At 43.1% G+C, this 18012-nt stretch overlaps 1 protein-coding gene across 6 annotated transcripts in view; it reads left to right on the forward strand.

Annotated features, from left to right (window-relative positions):
* GSPT1 (G1 to S phase transition 1) overlaps positions 1-18012 on the forward strand; it is a 39675-nt gene that overhangs the window by 13496 nt on the left and 8167 nt on the right. For 4 of the 6 annotated variants that reach the window (XM_035130477.3, XM_060282808.2, XM_060282809.2 and 1 more), the window contains exons 2-9: positions 6481-6528; positions 6695-6736; positions 8493-8720; positions 11060-11093; positions 12066-12143; positions 12848-13028; positions 13727-13881; positions 17138-17278. In XM_035130477.3, coding sequence (XP_034986368.1) covers positions 6715-6736; positions 8493-8720; positions 11060-11093; positions 12066-12143; positions 12848-13028; positions 13727-13881; positions 17138-17278 — 839 coding nt within the window. In that variant the 5' untranslated portion in view covers positions 6481-6528; positions 6695-6714. The remainder of the gene's footprint in view (positions 1-6480; positions 6529-6694; positions 6737-8492; positions 8721-11059; positions 11094-12065; positions 12144-12847; positions 13029-13726; positions 13882-17137; positions 17279-18012) is intronic. The other 2 variants (XM_088656778.1, XM_035130475.3) reach the window with 1 other exon arrangement.

The raw sequence follows: 18012 nt of genomic DNA on the forward strand, positions 1-18012 counted from the left end.
GTTGCAGTCATCAAAGTTAAAGGAGGCTTTGTAACAGACACAACTTAAGTGTACAACCTGTTTAGGGAAGCTTTTAATGTTTAATAGATTATTGTATTGTATTTTTCTGTTGGAAGCTGCCCAGAGTGGCTGGGGAAACCCAGCCAGATGGGCAGGGTATAAATAATAATAATAATAATAATAATAATAATTAATAAATAAATAAATAAATAAATAATAATAATAATAGTTGTTGTTGTTGTTATTATCATCATCATCATCTCCAGGGGAATATTTGGGGCAAAGAGTTTGCTAATATGTTATGTACACTTCTCTCCTCTCTCTCTCCCACACACACCCAATTATGGTAAAGTTTATTATTTATATTTTGCTCTTCCACAATGATTTGTGCCTAAAGTGGCTCACAATGCAAAAAAAAAATAAGAATGAACAATGCACATTAAAAAACCAGAATTCTTATGATGATAAAATAAACACACACAAACAAAAAGCACAAATCAAATGGCACAGCAGACAAAAAGTCCAGCACCAGACTGAAATCAAAATTTAAAAGACCTTGGAAAAATACCAAGGCTTCCATGTGGAGAAGAGATTTAAAGCAAATTAGGAATGGATGTGAGGGATATTGAACTTCCCCCAGAATTACTTAGTTTTCTTTCTCCTTGTGCAGCTTGGAGGAGGAAAGCATGGCCTAGGGCAGGGGTCAGCAAACTCTTTCAGCAGGGAGCCGGTCCACTGTCCCTCATACCTTGTGGGGGGCCAGACTATATTTTTTTGAGGGGGATGAATGATTTTCACCCGCCCACAAAGAGGCCTGAAGATGCTTCGCTTTACGTGTCTCGGTTGTCGTCCCAATAGCCGCAGTTGGGCTTCTCCAGCCAGCCAGGTGCCGGGACAGGGTAGGAGGCTGCGTTGGCCGGCGAAGACAAAAGCAGCAGCCCCAGCAGAGGAACCGCAGACAGAGATAGGGGAACCGGGGCTTCGCTGGAGCTTTTACCTACCACCTGCTGCTGCTGCTTACCAAGAGGCACTGCGCAAAAGAATACAGAGTCGTCCGCCAACCCACAAGTGGCAGCCATGGCCACCGCAACGACCCATCTGAACGCCATGGGAGGAATGAAGGAGGGAGCCAGGCAGGCAGGCGCCAAGGAAGAAAGCGTGCGAGGAAGCAGCGGGGAAAAGGGGCGCGGAGAAGGAAGGAAGGGCGGACTGAGGGCGAGGGAGGAGGAGCAGAAGGAAAATGCAGGAGCAGCTGGCGTCACACACACCCTTCACAGCGCCGCCCTGCTGAAGCGGGCAGGCAGGCGAGCCGACTCTCGATGGCGCCCAGCATGGGACAAGATTGCTCGTCCCTGAGGAGAAAAGTCCCTGAGGGGAAAAAGGATGCACGCGCTGGCGATCCATGCGGCGATTCCCATACTGTCCGCGGGCCGGATCTAGAAGGCAATTGGGTCTGATCTGGCCCACGGGCCTTAGTTTGCCAACCCATAGCCTAGGGCAGGGGTCAGCAAACTTTTTCAGCAGGGGGGCGGTCCACTGTCCCTCAGACCTTGTGGGGGGCCAGACTATATTTTGAAAAATAATATGAACGAATTCCTATGCCCCACAAATAACCCAGAGGTGCGTTTTAAATAAAAGGGCACATTCTACTCATGTAAAAACACCAGGCAGGCCCCACAAATAACCCAAAGATGAATTTTAAATAAAAGGACACATTCTACTCATATAAAAACATGCTGATTCCCGGACCGTTCACGGGCCGGATTTAGAAGGTGATTGGCCCGCATCCGGCCCCCAGGCCTTAGTTTGGGGACCCCTGGCCTTGGGGGAAGGATTCAGTTCTGCTAACCACATGTACCTTAAATCTCCCACACACACACACCTCACACACTTTTCATGAATTCAGCATGATGCAAGTTGGGTCATGTGGGTACCACAACTACTTCTCTGACTTACTTGGTAAGAATTTAAGCAAGGAGGAAAGCCTTTCCAAAAAGTTAGAAATGTGGGAAACAATGGGTTTGCCTGCCTTAGAAATTTAATGTTATTTTAAAAGAATTTGAGAGCTTTTCAAGGATTCTTGTAAGGATTGTGTTTATTCTAATGCTGGGTCTCCATAAAAGAAGAAAGTTTTAAAATAACCTTGATGGAGTGGGAAGCTCAACCCAAACCAACATGAAATTCAGCAGAGACAAGTGCAGCAGTTCTGCATTTTGGGGCATGGGTAGAAATCAAATGCACAGCTATAGGATTCATGATAACGTGATTTGGCAATAGTACAGGTGAAAAAGGTTTTGGATTTGTAGTTAATCACTGAACATGAGTCAGCAGTGTGAGTTGGCTGCAAAAAGGCTTATGTAGTTTTGGTCTGCATTCATAAAACTACAGTTTTTATTTATTTTTTATCATGCAGTTGCTATTGGAAGGAGTACTTAAATCCTGAACTAGAAAGGATTAACTAGAACTAGATAAAATTAAATTCATTTAATTGAATTTATTATATTTCTATGCTGCTTTCCACACACACAAATCACAAAGCGGCTTACATACAATAAATAATTATAACATAGTAGAGCATCGCAGTTAGAGCATAAATCATATAGAATAATTAACAAATCATCAGTAAAACAACCACCTTCTATAAAACACTATTAACAAAACAACAACAAAAATAAGCTAAGCAGCACAACCAGAACAAGTATATAAGATTCAGAAAGCATTACTGCACTCATAATTCACAAAACAATATTAACATTTGCAATCTTACAACCAAAACCAAATGAAGCACTGTTGAATTCACACACTCTCTCTCCCCACCCAATGACTCATAATCATCTACTCAGTTCATCAAAAGACACATACACATAATGCCTATGGCAGCAGCTATCTTCTGAAGGCTCCTAGGGCCCCAAGGGTCAGGCAGGTGGAAAAAGCCGTTGCCTGATGGCCAGCACAATGTCTCATTCCCCTCACAGTTCTTCCTTATGAAGGCTGGAAGGTGGGGCAAGGCAAGTGGAAAAAGCCACTGCCTGTTGGTCGGTGCAAAGTCTCATTCCCCTTATCATAAGCTCAAAGTAAGATTTTGACCTCTACTCTAGTTTAATTTTCCTGTTTTCCAGGGTTGTTGTTTTTTTTTAAAAAAAATGATAAATATTTACAGTAATTTACAGTAATTGCATAAGAAGAGAAGATTCCATGTTTATAAGTATAGGCCTGCATCCAAAGTTTTGCATGCACAACAAGCGCAGTTCTTGAGCAGCACCGGTGTGCCATGTGGTAAACCACTCTTGAAAACGAGGGGACTCTCAAAAACATGGGCACCTGCTCTTTAAAGGAAACGTTAAATCCCACTGGGCATGTTCAGCCACTTCAGTGTGACTTAAAGTAGTTCCCTGGGTCCCTAACATATTTTTTGGATTAGTAATTCACTGACACTTTTGCAAATGATAGAGGATTCTAACATTTCTGTGATGGCTCAGTTTTCATTCCTAGTGAATGTAATGTAGCATTAACCCCTTGCCTTCTCTCCAGTCTTACTGTAAGGCCGTGGTTCTCATGGCCACATACTGCTCTTGAAGCAAAAGAGAGACACAAATTGAAAAGCCAGCTGGTTTTTCTTTCTTACTGCTTTCTCCTATCTGTGGATGGTTAGACCTGCAGAGACTTGCAAAGAATGAGGGAGGAAATGACAAACGGATTCCCTAAATGTCAAGCCCATAGATGGCCAGGGCTTTCCCCAAAGAATCCTGGGAAGTGTAGAGTTGTTGGGAGACTCCTATTTCCTTCACAGAGCTGCAGTTTTCAGAGATTCAACAGCAGTCCTTTTTCTCAGAGAAGTCTGAGAACTATAGCTCTGAGAGGGGACTAGGGGCTTCCTATCAACTCTAAGCGCCCTTGATAAACTGCACTTCCCAGGATTCTTTAGAGGGAGCCATGACTGTTCAAGTGGTACAATACCGTTTTGACCATGTAGTGTAGATGGGGCCTAGGATTATGTTCCCCAGCAGCAACAATTTGGATGCTTCTTTGTGTTCTTGATAAGGGGGTGGGTGTCATGACTTCCCCCTTTTGTTACCAGCATCCGATCCTCAAGAGGTGAGCATTCCTCCATCCCCCATATAATTGGCTCCATGAAATTGCAAAGCAGGAGGAGTTGAGTCTCTGGAGGAATCCTGCCCTCTCCTCTGTTCTAAATGTGGGCCTGCTGATCATTATTTTGTTGTAGCCCACCATGTTAAGACTTGCCGGCTAAATTGTTTAAACCTTTGGACAGTGATGTGGGGTGGGCAAATTTCCAAGGATTTATTATCACTGTTGGGGGGGGATCAATTTCACAAGTATATTAGCAATATTGAAGGATATTAGGCAAGCCTGATATTTTCATAGCTGTAATGAATGTTTTTCAGGTGATTGCCCCTATGCAAATCAGCGAATTGCATATAGTTCTTTGTGTTGCTGAAATTTATTGTGCCAATGGTTTTCAGTACTTTTGTTTGTTTTTCTTAAACAATTATTAGGGATTAAACAAAATGAGGGCAGTACATGATAATGTATTTAGGTTTTTAAAAGTACATATTCCAATTCGGTTCTCCTTAATAGTATCTTTAAGGCACATTAGGTGTGCCTTAATTTGCTTCCCTACAACTCCCATCATCCATCCCTAGCTAGCAGGACCAGTGGTCAGCAATGATGGGAATTGGAGTCCAAAAACAGCTGGAGACCCAAGTTTGGGAAACCCTACTCTAGGGCATTAGAAAGAGTTTTTAAAAACCCACTGCACATTACTATAATTTATATCAAGATTTTATTTCCAGAATTTTTTCCAGTGCAGAATTTTCCAGAAAACCCACATCACTACCCTTGGAGGATATGTCATTAGTGCCAGCCGCTCCCCGCACAACTGTACACTCTGTCCAGTGTCATCTAGCATTTCTAATTACTGCCCTGAAGAGGGTATTGCTTGTTGCCTTTGTATCTTCTGTGTTCTGCTCTGCCTGACCTGCATTCACCCTTCGTGCCTATAATATTGGCCTTCTGCCAGCATGGCCTGCTTTGCTCTATTCTTTTGGAGCCTGCAGCGCAAGCAGAACCAAAGGAAAGTGGCTGAGAGTCTGGTTCCTGTAGTAGTGTGAGCAGACAGTACGTTTACTTTACAAATCCACTGGTGTGCTGTAAGCCAGCATTCTGAATTATTGCCAAATGCACACATCTAATTCCCACCCTACACCAAAAGAGAGAGTCGTTATTTTAAATGTGAAAAGTAAGTGAGTACCAAATATAACCAGATTTTGCCGGGCATTATGGCTTATGGATAGGGACGCAGGTGGTGCTGTGGGTGAGCTCCCGTTGCTCAGTCCCTACTCCTGCCAACCTAGCAGTTCGAAAGCATGCAGTGCAAGTAGATAAATAGGTACCGCTCCGGCGGGAAGGTAAACAGCGTTTCTGTGCGCTGCTCTTGTTTCACCAGAAGCAGTTTAGTCATGCTGGGCACATGACCCGGAAAAATGTCTGCGGACAAACATCGGCTCCCTCGGCCTGTAAAGCGAGATGAGCGCCACAGCCCCAGAGTCGTTCGTTACTGGACTTAATTGTCAGGAGTCCCTTTACCTTTACCTATGGCTTATGGAAATTTGCTCCCCGAGTTTGGTGCTTTTGTCCATTTTTGTATTTTCCTTTTCTCTGTTTGCTGTGTTGGCACTTACCGTACTCCTAACCGCTGTGGTGCTTCGAAGTTCAACATGTTTGTAAAGTACTTTGATTTTGCTTACAACATGGCCATTAGAATCACAACCTCTGGAGTCTGATTCATTTGATGATACAGGCAAATAGATAGCTTTTTGTGTGCCACAAAGTGGCAAATTTTAAAAGGGCACTTTTAGCATTGCAACAGTAAGCCATGTTTTAGGATTACGTGAATGAGCAGCAGTGAACCTTGGTCTTGGACCCTCACCCAAGCATGTTCAGAAGGTTTTTTAAATTGACCAGAACTCCACATTATATCATGATTTATTAGTTTAATCTATGGCTTGTTTGAGCAAGCCAAGGTCAAGCCATTGCTTATGATCCTGGCTTACTAGCAAACCTCTGGCTAAGCCTGAGTTCCCTGATTTGAGTGTTACAGGGAACTTTAGTTCATTTAAAAGTGGTTGCTTTTGATGTCCTTGTGGCATTGCTGGAAGGGGGGGGGGAGCACACAATTTCAAGACTTTCTGCTGCTTTAAACAATGGGTTAGCATCGCATGCAAAACAGGACAAAGCGTCCCAAAAACCTCACCAAACAGATACCGGTACTTGTGCATGTCTCAACACTTGCGGTTTTAAGGAGTTCAGGGAATAGGAAGGGGGCAAACAGTAGGGTGAAAAGCCTAGAACCGTTTCCTTGTTTCTACTTAGATTTGCTGGGTGTTCTGGTTCTTGAGCTTTTATTGAAGGCAGTTATCTCTGTATTTATATCAATGCTGAATCTCTTGTTTGTTTAAGGGGCATCAGCAGAATCTTCACAAGAAGAACAGCCATCACCTTGTGAAGGTAATTTGCATGTGTTTGCTGAAAAATCTAAAGTGGATCTAATTATGTGTTTTAGGATACATTGTTAAACTTTTGCTAACATGTTGTGTTCTAAACACATGTTAACCATGGCATCTTGAGTTAATGTCACATATTTAACATTCTGTATTTGATTCTCTATCAACAGGGTCAAATGCTGCAGTCAGTATGGAAATCTCAGAACCAGTTGGTAAGTGCAGTTATGTACTACAGCTAGAAGTGCTGTTTATATCACTTGACTTGTTTAATTGCAGATATTGCTAATTGAGTATCTGCTGTTTTATTGTGACAGAACATAGTGTAGCCCCTTTGTACCTGTACTTGAAAATCTTTCAAGCCAGTGGGCAGAAGGTAGATATGAACATCTACTAAAAGGTCTGGATGATTTGAAGTTGGTGTGCAAAGGTTTCTGAGTACCAGTTGTTAAATGATAGTATTGAGAAGGGCTTCTTCCACTTTAAACTGAAGAGAGGGAATGGGACTGAATTTTGTGTAAAATGACTGTGATCTCATACGGAAAACAAACTCCTTCTGGGATCAGCATGTGCTCAACCATTTTCCTTAATTCTAAGTGAATGGTATCTAATGTTTTCATTCTGCAAACAGAAGACGCTTCCATTCACACAATAACCCCTTCCACGAAGCAAGAACTTTGAATACCACCAAGTGTGTTGTACACTCCCTCAAACCCCCCTTTTGTCCCTGTCTCAGTTGAAGGATGAGGAACCTCTGGCACACAAGCTAATCTATGTCTTCCAGAGTGTCTAATTTGGCCCATGAGGCCATTCTAATAAAGCCTTACCTACCTACCAAACAGCTGCTGTTGATCCAATGCCAGCTAGTGGGCAGGGCAGGGGGTTGGTTCTTCACTGACTGTGCACACCAATTCCACTGCTGTGAAAGAGTGTGCATATCCAAACTCTGAGCCAGATTTAACTCTGCTCATCAGCTGGTAAACAGAAGTTAAACCCTGCTCAATTTGACTGTGCACATGCAGCCAAAGTTCAGTGCGGGGCTGTTTGCAAAAGCTGATGAGTTTTCAAACAGTGCAGAGCCCTTTGTTTTGCAAGCAGTCCCAAGCTGCTCTTTAAAACGTCAAAAACCAAAGATTTAAAGAGCAACACAGGACTGTTTCCAAAAGGGTTTTCATCCAGTCTCTTGCTGCACTTTGAAGTCCCAACAGTGAAGATTTTAAAGCATAGTGTCACCTGGTAGATTTCAAATGCCTGAAATTTGCCTACCTGTATTCTTCCCACTTATGTTGTAGAATCCCCAGTAAGAGTATATTGATGTCATGCTTCAAATTCTCAAATAGTCTCATACTTTAGATAGACTGACCAGTTTTCATGGACAGATTTAGCTCAGTAGGTAGAACATGAGGCTCTTGATCTCAGAGTTGTAAATTTGAGTCTCATGCTGGGCAAGACCCCTGCATTGCATGGGGTGGACTAGATGACCCTCGTGCTCCCTTCCATTTCTGTGATTCTATTTGAAGCACTCTGAACGTGAGGAAGGAAGAGAGCAAGTGTTCAGTCATCCTCATAAACTGTCTGAGTACTACTACTACTACTACTACTACTACAACAACATTAATAAACAGGTGTACAAAAACTATAATCTCTTCAAAAACTGTAAAATCTTGACATGTTTTGTTTGTGTTCTGCAACTGAAAATGCTGTTGTGTTAAAATAGTCTGCTGATACCTATGAATTGTAGCATGCTTTGAAAATGACTTGTAATATCCAGTTTAGAACAAAGCTTTTGGATAATGAAGCCTCAGCCAACAGAACAAGATCAGAAAAGATGGAACTTGCAGCCGTAGAACTTTTAGCTGCTTAGATGTAACATACCTGCCTTTGAAGTACCACTTAACCTTTTGTTTTCTCTTAAAAGAAAGCAGATGAAAATTTTCCATTTGTTCAGATAAACTCTTTGTTAAATTCCAGTAGAAAACGGAGAAACAGAAATGTCCCCTGAAGAATCATGGGATCACAAAGAAGAAGCTATTGAACCTGAGTTAGCAAGTGGACCTTCTGGAGATGCAGGACCTACCGAGGAAGGCACCCCGGAAATGATGGAGGAGGAAGAGGAGCTACCAATACCTAAATCTCTGATAGCACCACCAGGTGCTCCCAAAAAAGAACATGTAAACGTAGTATTCATTGGACATGTAGGTAAGTTGCTGATAAGCACAGGAAGGGTGGGTGCATAATATGTTTTTTAAACCTGATTTTATTACTGGGACCATCTTTAATGTTTTCAGAGTATACCTTTTTAGATCCTAATGTTGGACTCTATATAAAATTACAGGTTTGCCTTTCATATAGATTGGCAAAAGTTTAAAGAATATGGTAGGTTTGCTAGCCACAGTGCAGGCTTAGGCATGTCTTCTTTGAAGTTCAGTGGGACTTGGTCCCAGAGGATTGTATAGGATGGCAAAGTAATAATTATTCTCCTCGGAAGAGTTCATAATAGCTTGCATAGTCAACCCTTCCTTTGTTCCATGTCTCACCAAAACAAATAGGTGCAGCAGAGAGTTACTCATTCATGATTACTGCTGAGTAGGCATCTGAAGCATAGGAAGCTGTCATAATCTAGATCACACTATTTGTCTGCCTAGCTCAGTATTATCTTCTTTGACTGGAAGCAGCTCTCTAGAGCAGGGGTTGGCAACCTAAAGCCCATGGGGGTTGTTACTGGCCGATGGACCCCCGCCAGCTGCTTGGTCGGCTCCTGTGCACCGTGCTAAACCAGCGTGTAGCAGAGCGTGGACCACCTTCCGTGACGCTTGCCAGCTTCCCATTCCAGGAAGGAGCACTGGAAATAGCATTTGTGCATGCTTGCACGTGCGCAGTCTGGCCCACTGTGGCGTCTGCAGGACCGTGAACCGGCCCAAGCCACAAAAACTTTGCCAACCCCTGCTCTAGAGTCTCAGACAGCAGTGTTTTCAGTGCTTGCTACTGAATCCTTTCAAGCGGGTGTGTCAGGGTAGGTCCAGTGGTACCTGCTATGCAGGAATACCTCTAGAACAGGTGTAGGGAACCATTGGCCTTCCGGATGTTGTTGAATTACAACTCCCATCATCTCTGGCCACTGGCCATGCTTGCTGAGGCTGATGGGAGTTGTAGTTCAGCAACACCAAGGACCAAAGTTTTCCTGTGCTTGCTCTAGCATATGCATTGCCTGTAAATTAAATGACTTGGTTGCAGTTATGCATAAAGCTGATAAACCTGAAATTAAAATGTTTGGTTAACGCATAATGCAGCAGGGAGGGGAGAGGAACTGCTCATTAGAATTCCTGCTTGCTCATATGATGTGGTGTCTGGGCTCTTTCTACTTAATAATAAGTCTCCTTGCAGGGAGAGTAAAATAAATAAAATGCCTGTTAAGGACACTGACATCTAGAACTAATGCTGTGGATAGAAAAGGGCGTGATTTTCTTCACATCCTTCCAAAATCATTTGCACACTTGGAGTGCCTTCATATATTCATTACATCCTCCTTTACTGAACAACTTAACTCTCAAACTGCCCAGTTAAACTCCATTACAGTGGTGCCTCGCTAGACGAATTTAATTCGTTCCACGGGTCAATTCGTATAATGAAAAATTCGTCTAGCGAATCCCATAGGAAATTTTATTTACTTATTTATTTTGCCCATAGGAATGCATTAATTGAATTTCAATGCATTCCTATGGGAAACCGCCGAGGCAACCTCTGCTAGAAAAATCTATTCATTAAGCGAAAAATTCATCTTACAGGGCATTCGTCTAGCGAGGCACCACTGTATTAGATCCATTCATTTTGTTGCTAATTCATTTTATGAAGCAATGTGTCAGGGGGTCTCCTTACAGAGAGCCCCCACCCATCATTTTCACCAGCTCGTCACCCAGCGTCAGCATGAGCAGCGAGTCAGAGGAGAGGAATGAGGAAGTGAGCAGAGTGGAGAGAGTGTTCTCGTATGCTACAGAGCCATTACACCACTCTGAGGGAGAGCTAGGGGAGGGGGAGCTGAGACAGCCATCGGACACAGGCCGTCTGTTTCCCCCGACGCCTGAATTGAGGCGTGCCAGCACCTGTAGGGCAAGAGGGCTGCGTTTTGGGGTCCCCAGGCTCTTATGCTGGGCGAAGACCAGGAAGAAGCCATTGCGAGGTTTTGTTACGGACTGAGCAGTCATGTTTCCCGATACTCTTGCACTGTAAATAGCATGCACAATAAAAAACTGAAAGAAAGGATGGAGTGGAGCATCTTTACTCTTGAGTAGTTGCAACCCTCTCTGACACAATGCATTTTTAGAAAAGGAAAATGTATCACAATGGAAGATTTTTCTTAGCATTTCCATGGACAAATTTTGACCCCGCATCATTGGTGATACTAATATGAAAGACAAAGAACATCATGATGGGGAAATCAAACACTTTAATGGAATGGGAGAAATAGCTTAGGTGTTTGGGGAAAGCTTACTTTGAAAATCCATTTTTCTTAAAAATTGCTCTCTACATTTTTTTGCTAGATGCTGGCAAATCAACAATTGGAGGACAAATAATGTAAGCAGCTTAATTTATCTTTGAAACGTTTGTGCTTGATTGCTTTTGTTGACGTAGACTTACCTGTAACGCAGCATTACAGTGGTACCTTGGGTTACAGACGCTTCAGGTTACAGACGCTTCAGGTTACAGACTCCGCTAACCCAGAAATAGTACATTGGGTTTAGAACTTTGCTTCAGGATGAGAACTGAAATTGGGCGGCGGCAGCACAGCGGGAGCGGGAGGCCTCATTAGCTAAAGTGGTACCTCAGGTTAAGAACAGTTTCAGGTTAAGAACAGACCTCCGGAACCAATTAAGTTCTTAACCCGAGGTACCACTGTCTGAATCTCTTCCCAATTGTTTTCTGTCTATTGTGAAGTAGCACTTCAAATTTGTTAGGTAATAAATGCCCATAGACATTTTTGTAACCTTTCCTGTAGTTCTACAGTTTAGACCAGGATGGTGAACATGAGGCCTTCCAGATGTTGTTGAATTCCAATTCCCATCAGCCCCAGCCAGCATGACCAATAGAATTGATGGGAGTTGGGAGTCCAGCAATATCTGGCGAGCCACAGGTTTCCCCAGTCCTGATATAGATTACAAAATTGTCATATGCCCATACTAAATGCTGTTTCTCAATGTAAATGCTTGATCAAAACCTGCTTCTCATGCAGCACTGTGGTCCAGGGTTTCCCAAACTTGGGTTTCCAGCTGTTATTGGACTATAACTCCCATTCCTATCTAGCAGAACCAATGATCCAGGGATGGTGGGAATTGTAGTCCCAAAACAGCTTGCCTTAACTATTTTCTGTTGATTAGCTATCTTTATATGTTGCTGTGTATGCCAATGAAGCAGTGGGTCGTATGGATGGGTTATTTACCTTTCTGATGGTTTATTTACCACCTCATTCTAGCTCCTTAAAAATAAAGCTGCTTTCTATAGGCAGCTTCTACATTGTAAACAACATACAAATCTATTTTTTCCTCCTAGGTACTTGACAGGCATGGTTGATAAAAGAACACTTGAAAAATATGAAAGAGAAGCTAAAGAAAAAAACAGAGAAACCTGGTATGACGCCACCTACATCTTATGATGAACATGCTTTAACCTACATGGATTGTTTTTTCCTCTCTCTTTGACAAGAAATAGATAAAGTTCCTGGAGAGCAGGTTCTGACTTAGGAGAATACCAGCTTAGGGGCTGAGTGAGGAGGAGCCCCTCTTACCTGTTTTAGTTGAACTGTGGTTTATAAGACGATGGGTTGCAGTCATTGTTAGTCCTACTCAGAGTAACTTTGCTGCATTTGCAGCTCTGAAGTGATGTCTCTAGGGCACAAGCCTGGGCAGTGTATATGGAGGTCCTGGGTTGCCCAGACAACAAGACTTCCCCTCTCAGCCTCACTGATGTGGTCCAAAGGAAAGGAAAGCAATACATCTGGCACCAGCTTGGCTGCAGGAGTTGCCTAAAGGAAGCGTACAAGATGCCATCTAGCTGCCATCCAGCTTCCTTAGGGACTCCACTCTGGATTTATGTAGGGGTTACTCCCTAACCTTTTCTTCTGAAGATAGCTAGCAAGGCAATGGGTTCACATTTTCTAGAAATACTCTCCTTTACTTCAGTTGCATGCTAGAACTCTGGGCTTTGAAAGCACACTCAGCTGCCTTGATCAGTTCTTGCGAGTTCCTGGGGATGTTCATATACATTTTTTGTCCCTATGTGGCTTTTGAGAACCATTGAGCTAGTGTGATCACTCTTTGCCCTCCCCCCTGTAGGTACCTCTCCTGGGCCTTGGACACAAACCAGGAAGAAAGAGACAAAGGTAAAACAGTGGAAGTGGGCCGTGCCTATTTTGAAACGGAGAAGAAACACTTCACAATTTTAGATGCTCCAGGGCATAAGAGCTTTGTCCCAAATATGATTGGTGGTGCTTCTCAAGCTGATCTAGCTGTGTTGGTAAGAAATCATTCAGTCCCTCTCTGGGTTAAGGATAAGTCATTGGCAGATGTTTAGCTGATGACCTATTACTGTTTTTTTACTGAAGTACGTTTCTTGCAGCTGTAGTGACCTGTTTCAGGGTCTCATTTTATTTCATTTTTTACTTTGTGTATGTATCAACTAAGGCAGGGATATGGAACCTTTTTCAGCCTGGGGTCACATGCCTGTGCAGGGGTGGGTGTAGAGGCAAAATTGAATGGAGCAACAAATTAAATTTTTACCTTGGTATAGTAGACAACTTTCTACACCTGTTTGCACACCCATCTTGATCCTCCATCTGGACAAGAAAGAACCTTTAGTAGAGTTCAAGGACACCTTCTAACCATTCAAAAACATTTGGGATGGAAAGCAGGGACAATGAATGGTGAGGCTTGTGGAAATTTTCAAGGGCCATATCAAGGCCTGGAGGGCCACATTTTGTCCCTGAACCTGAGGTTCCCCACCCCCGTTACTAAGGAATTAGTAGTTGTAAGATAATGGCGTTTTATATAAAAATCGTAGCCTTGAACAGTTGACTTAAAGGAGCAATCCTCAACATAGGTCACCTTGCAAGGCCTAAAATCTCTGTCAGTTCTTAATTCTAACTGGAGAAGAGCAAGGAATTGAGCTATAGCCTTATAATTCAAACATTGTTGATTTATCTCCCTTCCAACTAGGTTATCTCTGCAAGGAAAGGAGAGTTTGAAACTGGTTTTGAGAAAGGAGGACAAACGAGAGAGCATGCCATGTTAGCGAAAACTGCAGGCGTAAAACATTTAATAGTTCTTATTAATAAAATGGATGATCCAACTGTGAACTGGAGCAATGAAAGGTGGGTAGAACTCTTGTTAAATTCTTGTTTTGTTTTTACGTGTTTTATCTACTGTGTATGTTATCTTTTTGTATTAGAAATGGGATTGGTCTTCCCCAACCTAATATACCGTTGTCCTAAATTCTGGAAATCCAGGTGAAGTTGTTCCAGAGCTACAGGGAAGATTAAATGTTAACATTGGGGTGCAAGATCATTCCCATTACATGGCTGAAATGCATGCTGCAAAAGTACAGGACTCTTTTTCACACAAGCCCTGTTGACCCATAATTAACATCCCTGCATGTGGCTCTACCACCTTAGTATTCATGTGGCAGTCAGATCATCAAGCAGTCAGATCATCAAGCCCTCTTTTATATGCCCTCACAATAGTTAGTTACAATGGGGACAGCAAGGACTTCACTGGAACGGCCCCTAGAATTTGGAATAATCCCTCAAATTAGACATGATGAAGAGCCCATCTCTGGCTGTTTTCTATAGGAGCTTATTTCAGGAGGTCCGCTGATGCTCAAGGACATTTTCATGCTGTCATTTTTGCCTTCACAATAAGTTTAAATACTGTATATTTCCTTGAATATTGTAGAAAGGGCTATAATAGCGCATGGCACTCGTCACGGTCCTCCGTGCGCCAGTAGCGGTTTAGTCATGCTGGCCACATGACCTAGAAAGCTGTCTGTGGATGAGCGCCGCAACCCCATAGTCGCCTTTGCCTGGACTTAACCATCCAGGGGTCCTTTACCTTTACCTTTTACCTGAATAGCTCAGGGGTCCTGGATTTTGTTCCTGTCATCCCCTTTAAAGGTTCAGGTAGTGAGCAATGTGGGAAGACCCCTGTCTTTGTCTGAGAGACTGGGCATCTGCTGACACTGCTGAGCTAGTTGAATGAATAGTCTGACCTAGTATAAGTGAGCAATTGCTAATTCACATCTCCCCCTTACATACTAAGCCTGTGCTTTGCAAAGAACACTGCCAGATTCACCCATGTGCATTCTGACACAGTACAGTCTTGCAGGGGCTACCATAATGTCATTCTCCTCACTCCCACAAACCTCTAAACCTTGTTTATACAAGGACTATCCCTTATAGTAGAGGAGGGCAAAGATACATGTGAAATTTACAGTAGATTGGCAAGGATTTGTGGCTCCCAATTGCTTAACAATAGCAACAACAAAAAGGGACCTTTTGCCCCACTCCCCTTTCCATTAGCCCACTATAATGAAGAAAGGATAACCAGGAGTGGACTTTTGTATAAAAGAACTACCGTGTTTCCCCTTTTTTAAGACACCGTCTTATAACTTTTTTCCCTCAAAAAAACACACAGTGGCTTATTTTCAGGGGGTGTCTTTTTTTTTTAAAAAAAGTGCTGGTACAACTGGGACCCACTGGCTCAGGATGCTCGGTGCTCTCTTCTGCACATTGCTGGGCGCGTTGTTGGCGCTGCCAGTTCCGAGCGCCTGCAGGGTGGGGTGGGGGTGGCAGTGCTTTAAACCCCCAACCCTGTAGAAAGCAATGGAAGTTATGGACCGTAACAATCCTTAAGAGGCGCAGGTCTTAAAAAACCCCTGGTATCACCCTTGAAGCACAGCCTTCCAAAGTCAGGGGGGAAGAGGTCTGTTTAGACAAAGGAAAGGATCGGGGTGATTCTGTGCCCTGGGACCCACAGAACTACTTTAAAAATCCCAACCTGGGGTGGGGGGTCAAATAGTGAAGCCCCATAGCCCTGTAGCAACAGAAGGCACATTCTGAAGCACCCGAGCTGTTCGGTTCCATAAAAAATCCAGGAATTGTAAAATTAACAACAATAATGGGGGGGGGCACTCTATCCAAAGAGTTAAGAAGGAATGGGAAAGTGTTGAGTTATATATGGAAAAATATGGAAAGGAAAGTTAGTTAAAGATAAAAAATAAATAATTATCGCAAGGGGAAAAATAACATCATAAAGGGTAATAATATTAAATATAAAATAGACAACACAACAGAAAAAGCAAGTATATGACTAAATGAGATCGCACAGGAGTGAGGGAAGTGGGGAGAGAGGGAGGGGGGTAAGGAATGGAAGGAGACAATGGTTGGAGGAGGGTATAGGGGGATGAATTAAAGGAAAATTAAGACTGAGAAGCGCATGGTTTTTGTTTTTTAAAGATGCAAAGGCTTGCAATCAGCCAAAGTATAGAGCCCAACTTCCAAGAGACTGCGATCTACTTGCGGATTTATAAACTGGAGGTGATCTACCCCCGTTTTATTGGTGTTCAGGTCAGAGTTGTTTTTAGAGAGAGGAAATATCCCATTTTTGAGGTTAAAGTAAAAGTTCCTGACCTTTTTTTTATAATGAGGAAATGCTGCTAAAACTCTGTTCTTCATTCCACGAAGGGGAGAGGGGGCGGGGCCGGGTGCTCAAAGACAAAAGAAATGGAAAAGGAGATAGCGATCAACTCCAGCCTCGCATTCATGCAGCCGTCGGGAGAGGCAGGGGCTGCAGCCGAGTGCTGCTTCACAAACAAACGGGGGAAAGTGCTTAGAACCCAGAGAATCCAGCTGAAAAACACGAAGCAGCAACAGCAATTGCACACACACCATCCCAAGCCAGCACAGTAACCAAGTCCCAAAAGCAAGAAAGGACTCAGCAAACACTGCTGCGGCCGGCGTTGCTGCTGCTGACTCGGGGAGCTCAGTGATCTCTTCCGCACAGCGCCTATCACTATGGCTTATTTTCGGGGTACGGTTTATATTTCTCAAATGCTTAGAAATGCTGCTATGGCTTATTTTATGACTACGCCTTAAAAAGGGGGAAACACGGTATGAGCTCAGTTCAGTTCTGGTGCTGAAAATGAATCCTAGAATCAGAATGTACATAGAGACACCCTGTTCTTTCATTTGGCATGTGTCTCTTCCATCTTGCTCTTGCTGGTAGATTTTCAGATTCTAATACAAAGCAGATCTAACAAGTCTGCCCACCCCTGCTCTCTATGGCCTCCCTTCTACATTGGTGCCTATGATTGTTGGCAGATAAACAGCTCCATCAAAGTTTCTGGATAAAGCCAGGTGGTTTTAGGGGTCTGCTATTTGGGAAGGATTTTCACTTGAACTTTTTTCAAGCTCAGATCCATCAAGAAAGCATTGCGAGGTGAAATGTAAAGAGAAACTGGCAGTATCACACAACTCCTTGCCCCCTTTGTCTCACCCCAGCACCTTTGGCATAGCTATTCCAAGACCATCCAAAGTCTGTTAAGGTTTTTCTTCTGTTGGGTGAAACTTTCAGGTATGAGGAATGTAAAGAGAAATTGGTGCCATTCTTGAAGAAAGTTGGCTTCAATCCAAAAAAAGATATTCACTTCATGCCCTGCTCTGGATTGACTGGAGCAAACCTCAAGGAACAATCGGACTTCTGTCCTTGGTATATGTATGTATCCTTATCTCTATTTTATTTTATTTTATGTAATGCCCTGTTTTTCTGTGGAGAGCTAGATCCAAATCAGCAAATGCAAAATGTCATAAAACCCTGTAAAATCATATTTAAGTAGTCTTAATAAAAATAGCTGTTACGGACCCACATAGCAGCAGAGAATCAAAACAGTTTCACACTTCAGTGCAGCCACCACCATTAACTGTAAAAGGCCTGCCTGAACAAGTGAGTTTCAAGCACCTGCCTAAACTACACAACTTTCCAAAGACATCTGAAGCCTGTCCTCTATCAGGAAGTTTTAAATGTTTGATATCTCACTGTGTTTTTATATTGTGGAGTGGCTGGCTGGCTGGGTTATTATTATATCATCATCATCATTGACAAGAGCAAACCTGACAGACCTGTTGGTGCCTGTCACAGCACACTTCCAATCTGGGTCAAGAGGAAACTTTCTGAAACAGGCAGCTTCAGCTTAAGCCCAGGTAGTCGTTCAGAGTATTGGGGAGAGCAGGTCCATGGGAAGATTGCCATTGGCCAACCTCTTAGTGATTGCCTAGAGCACTGAGGTGGAGAGACTGCTGCAGACAGTTTGTGAGCTGATACTTTTTTTGTGTGCTTGAAGAAAAGTGATCAGGCCAGTACTGATGTGAGCACAATTTGAGTGGCTGCTCAAATAGCTGCTCAAATATGATTATCTGCAGATTTGATCCTGGTTAAAACTTAAGCACTGC

The sequence above is a fragment of the Zootoca vivipara genome, chromosome 13 (assembly GCF_965207765.1).
Source record: "Zootoca vivipara chromosome 13, rZooViv2.hap1.1, whole genome shotgun sequence".
NCBI lineage: Eukaryota > Metazoa > Chordata > Lepidosauria > Squamata > Lacertidae > Zootoca > Zootoca vivipara.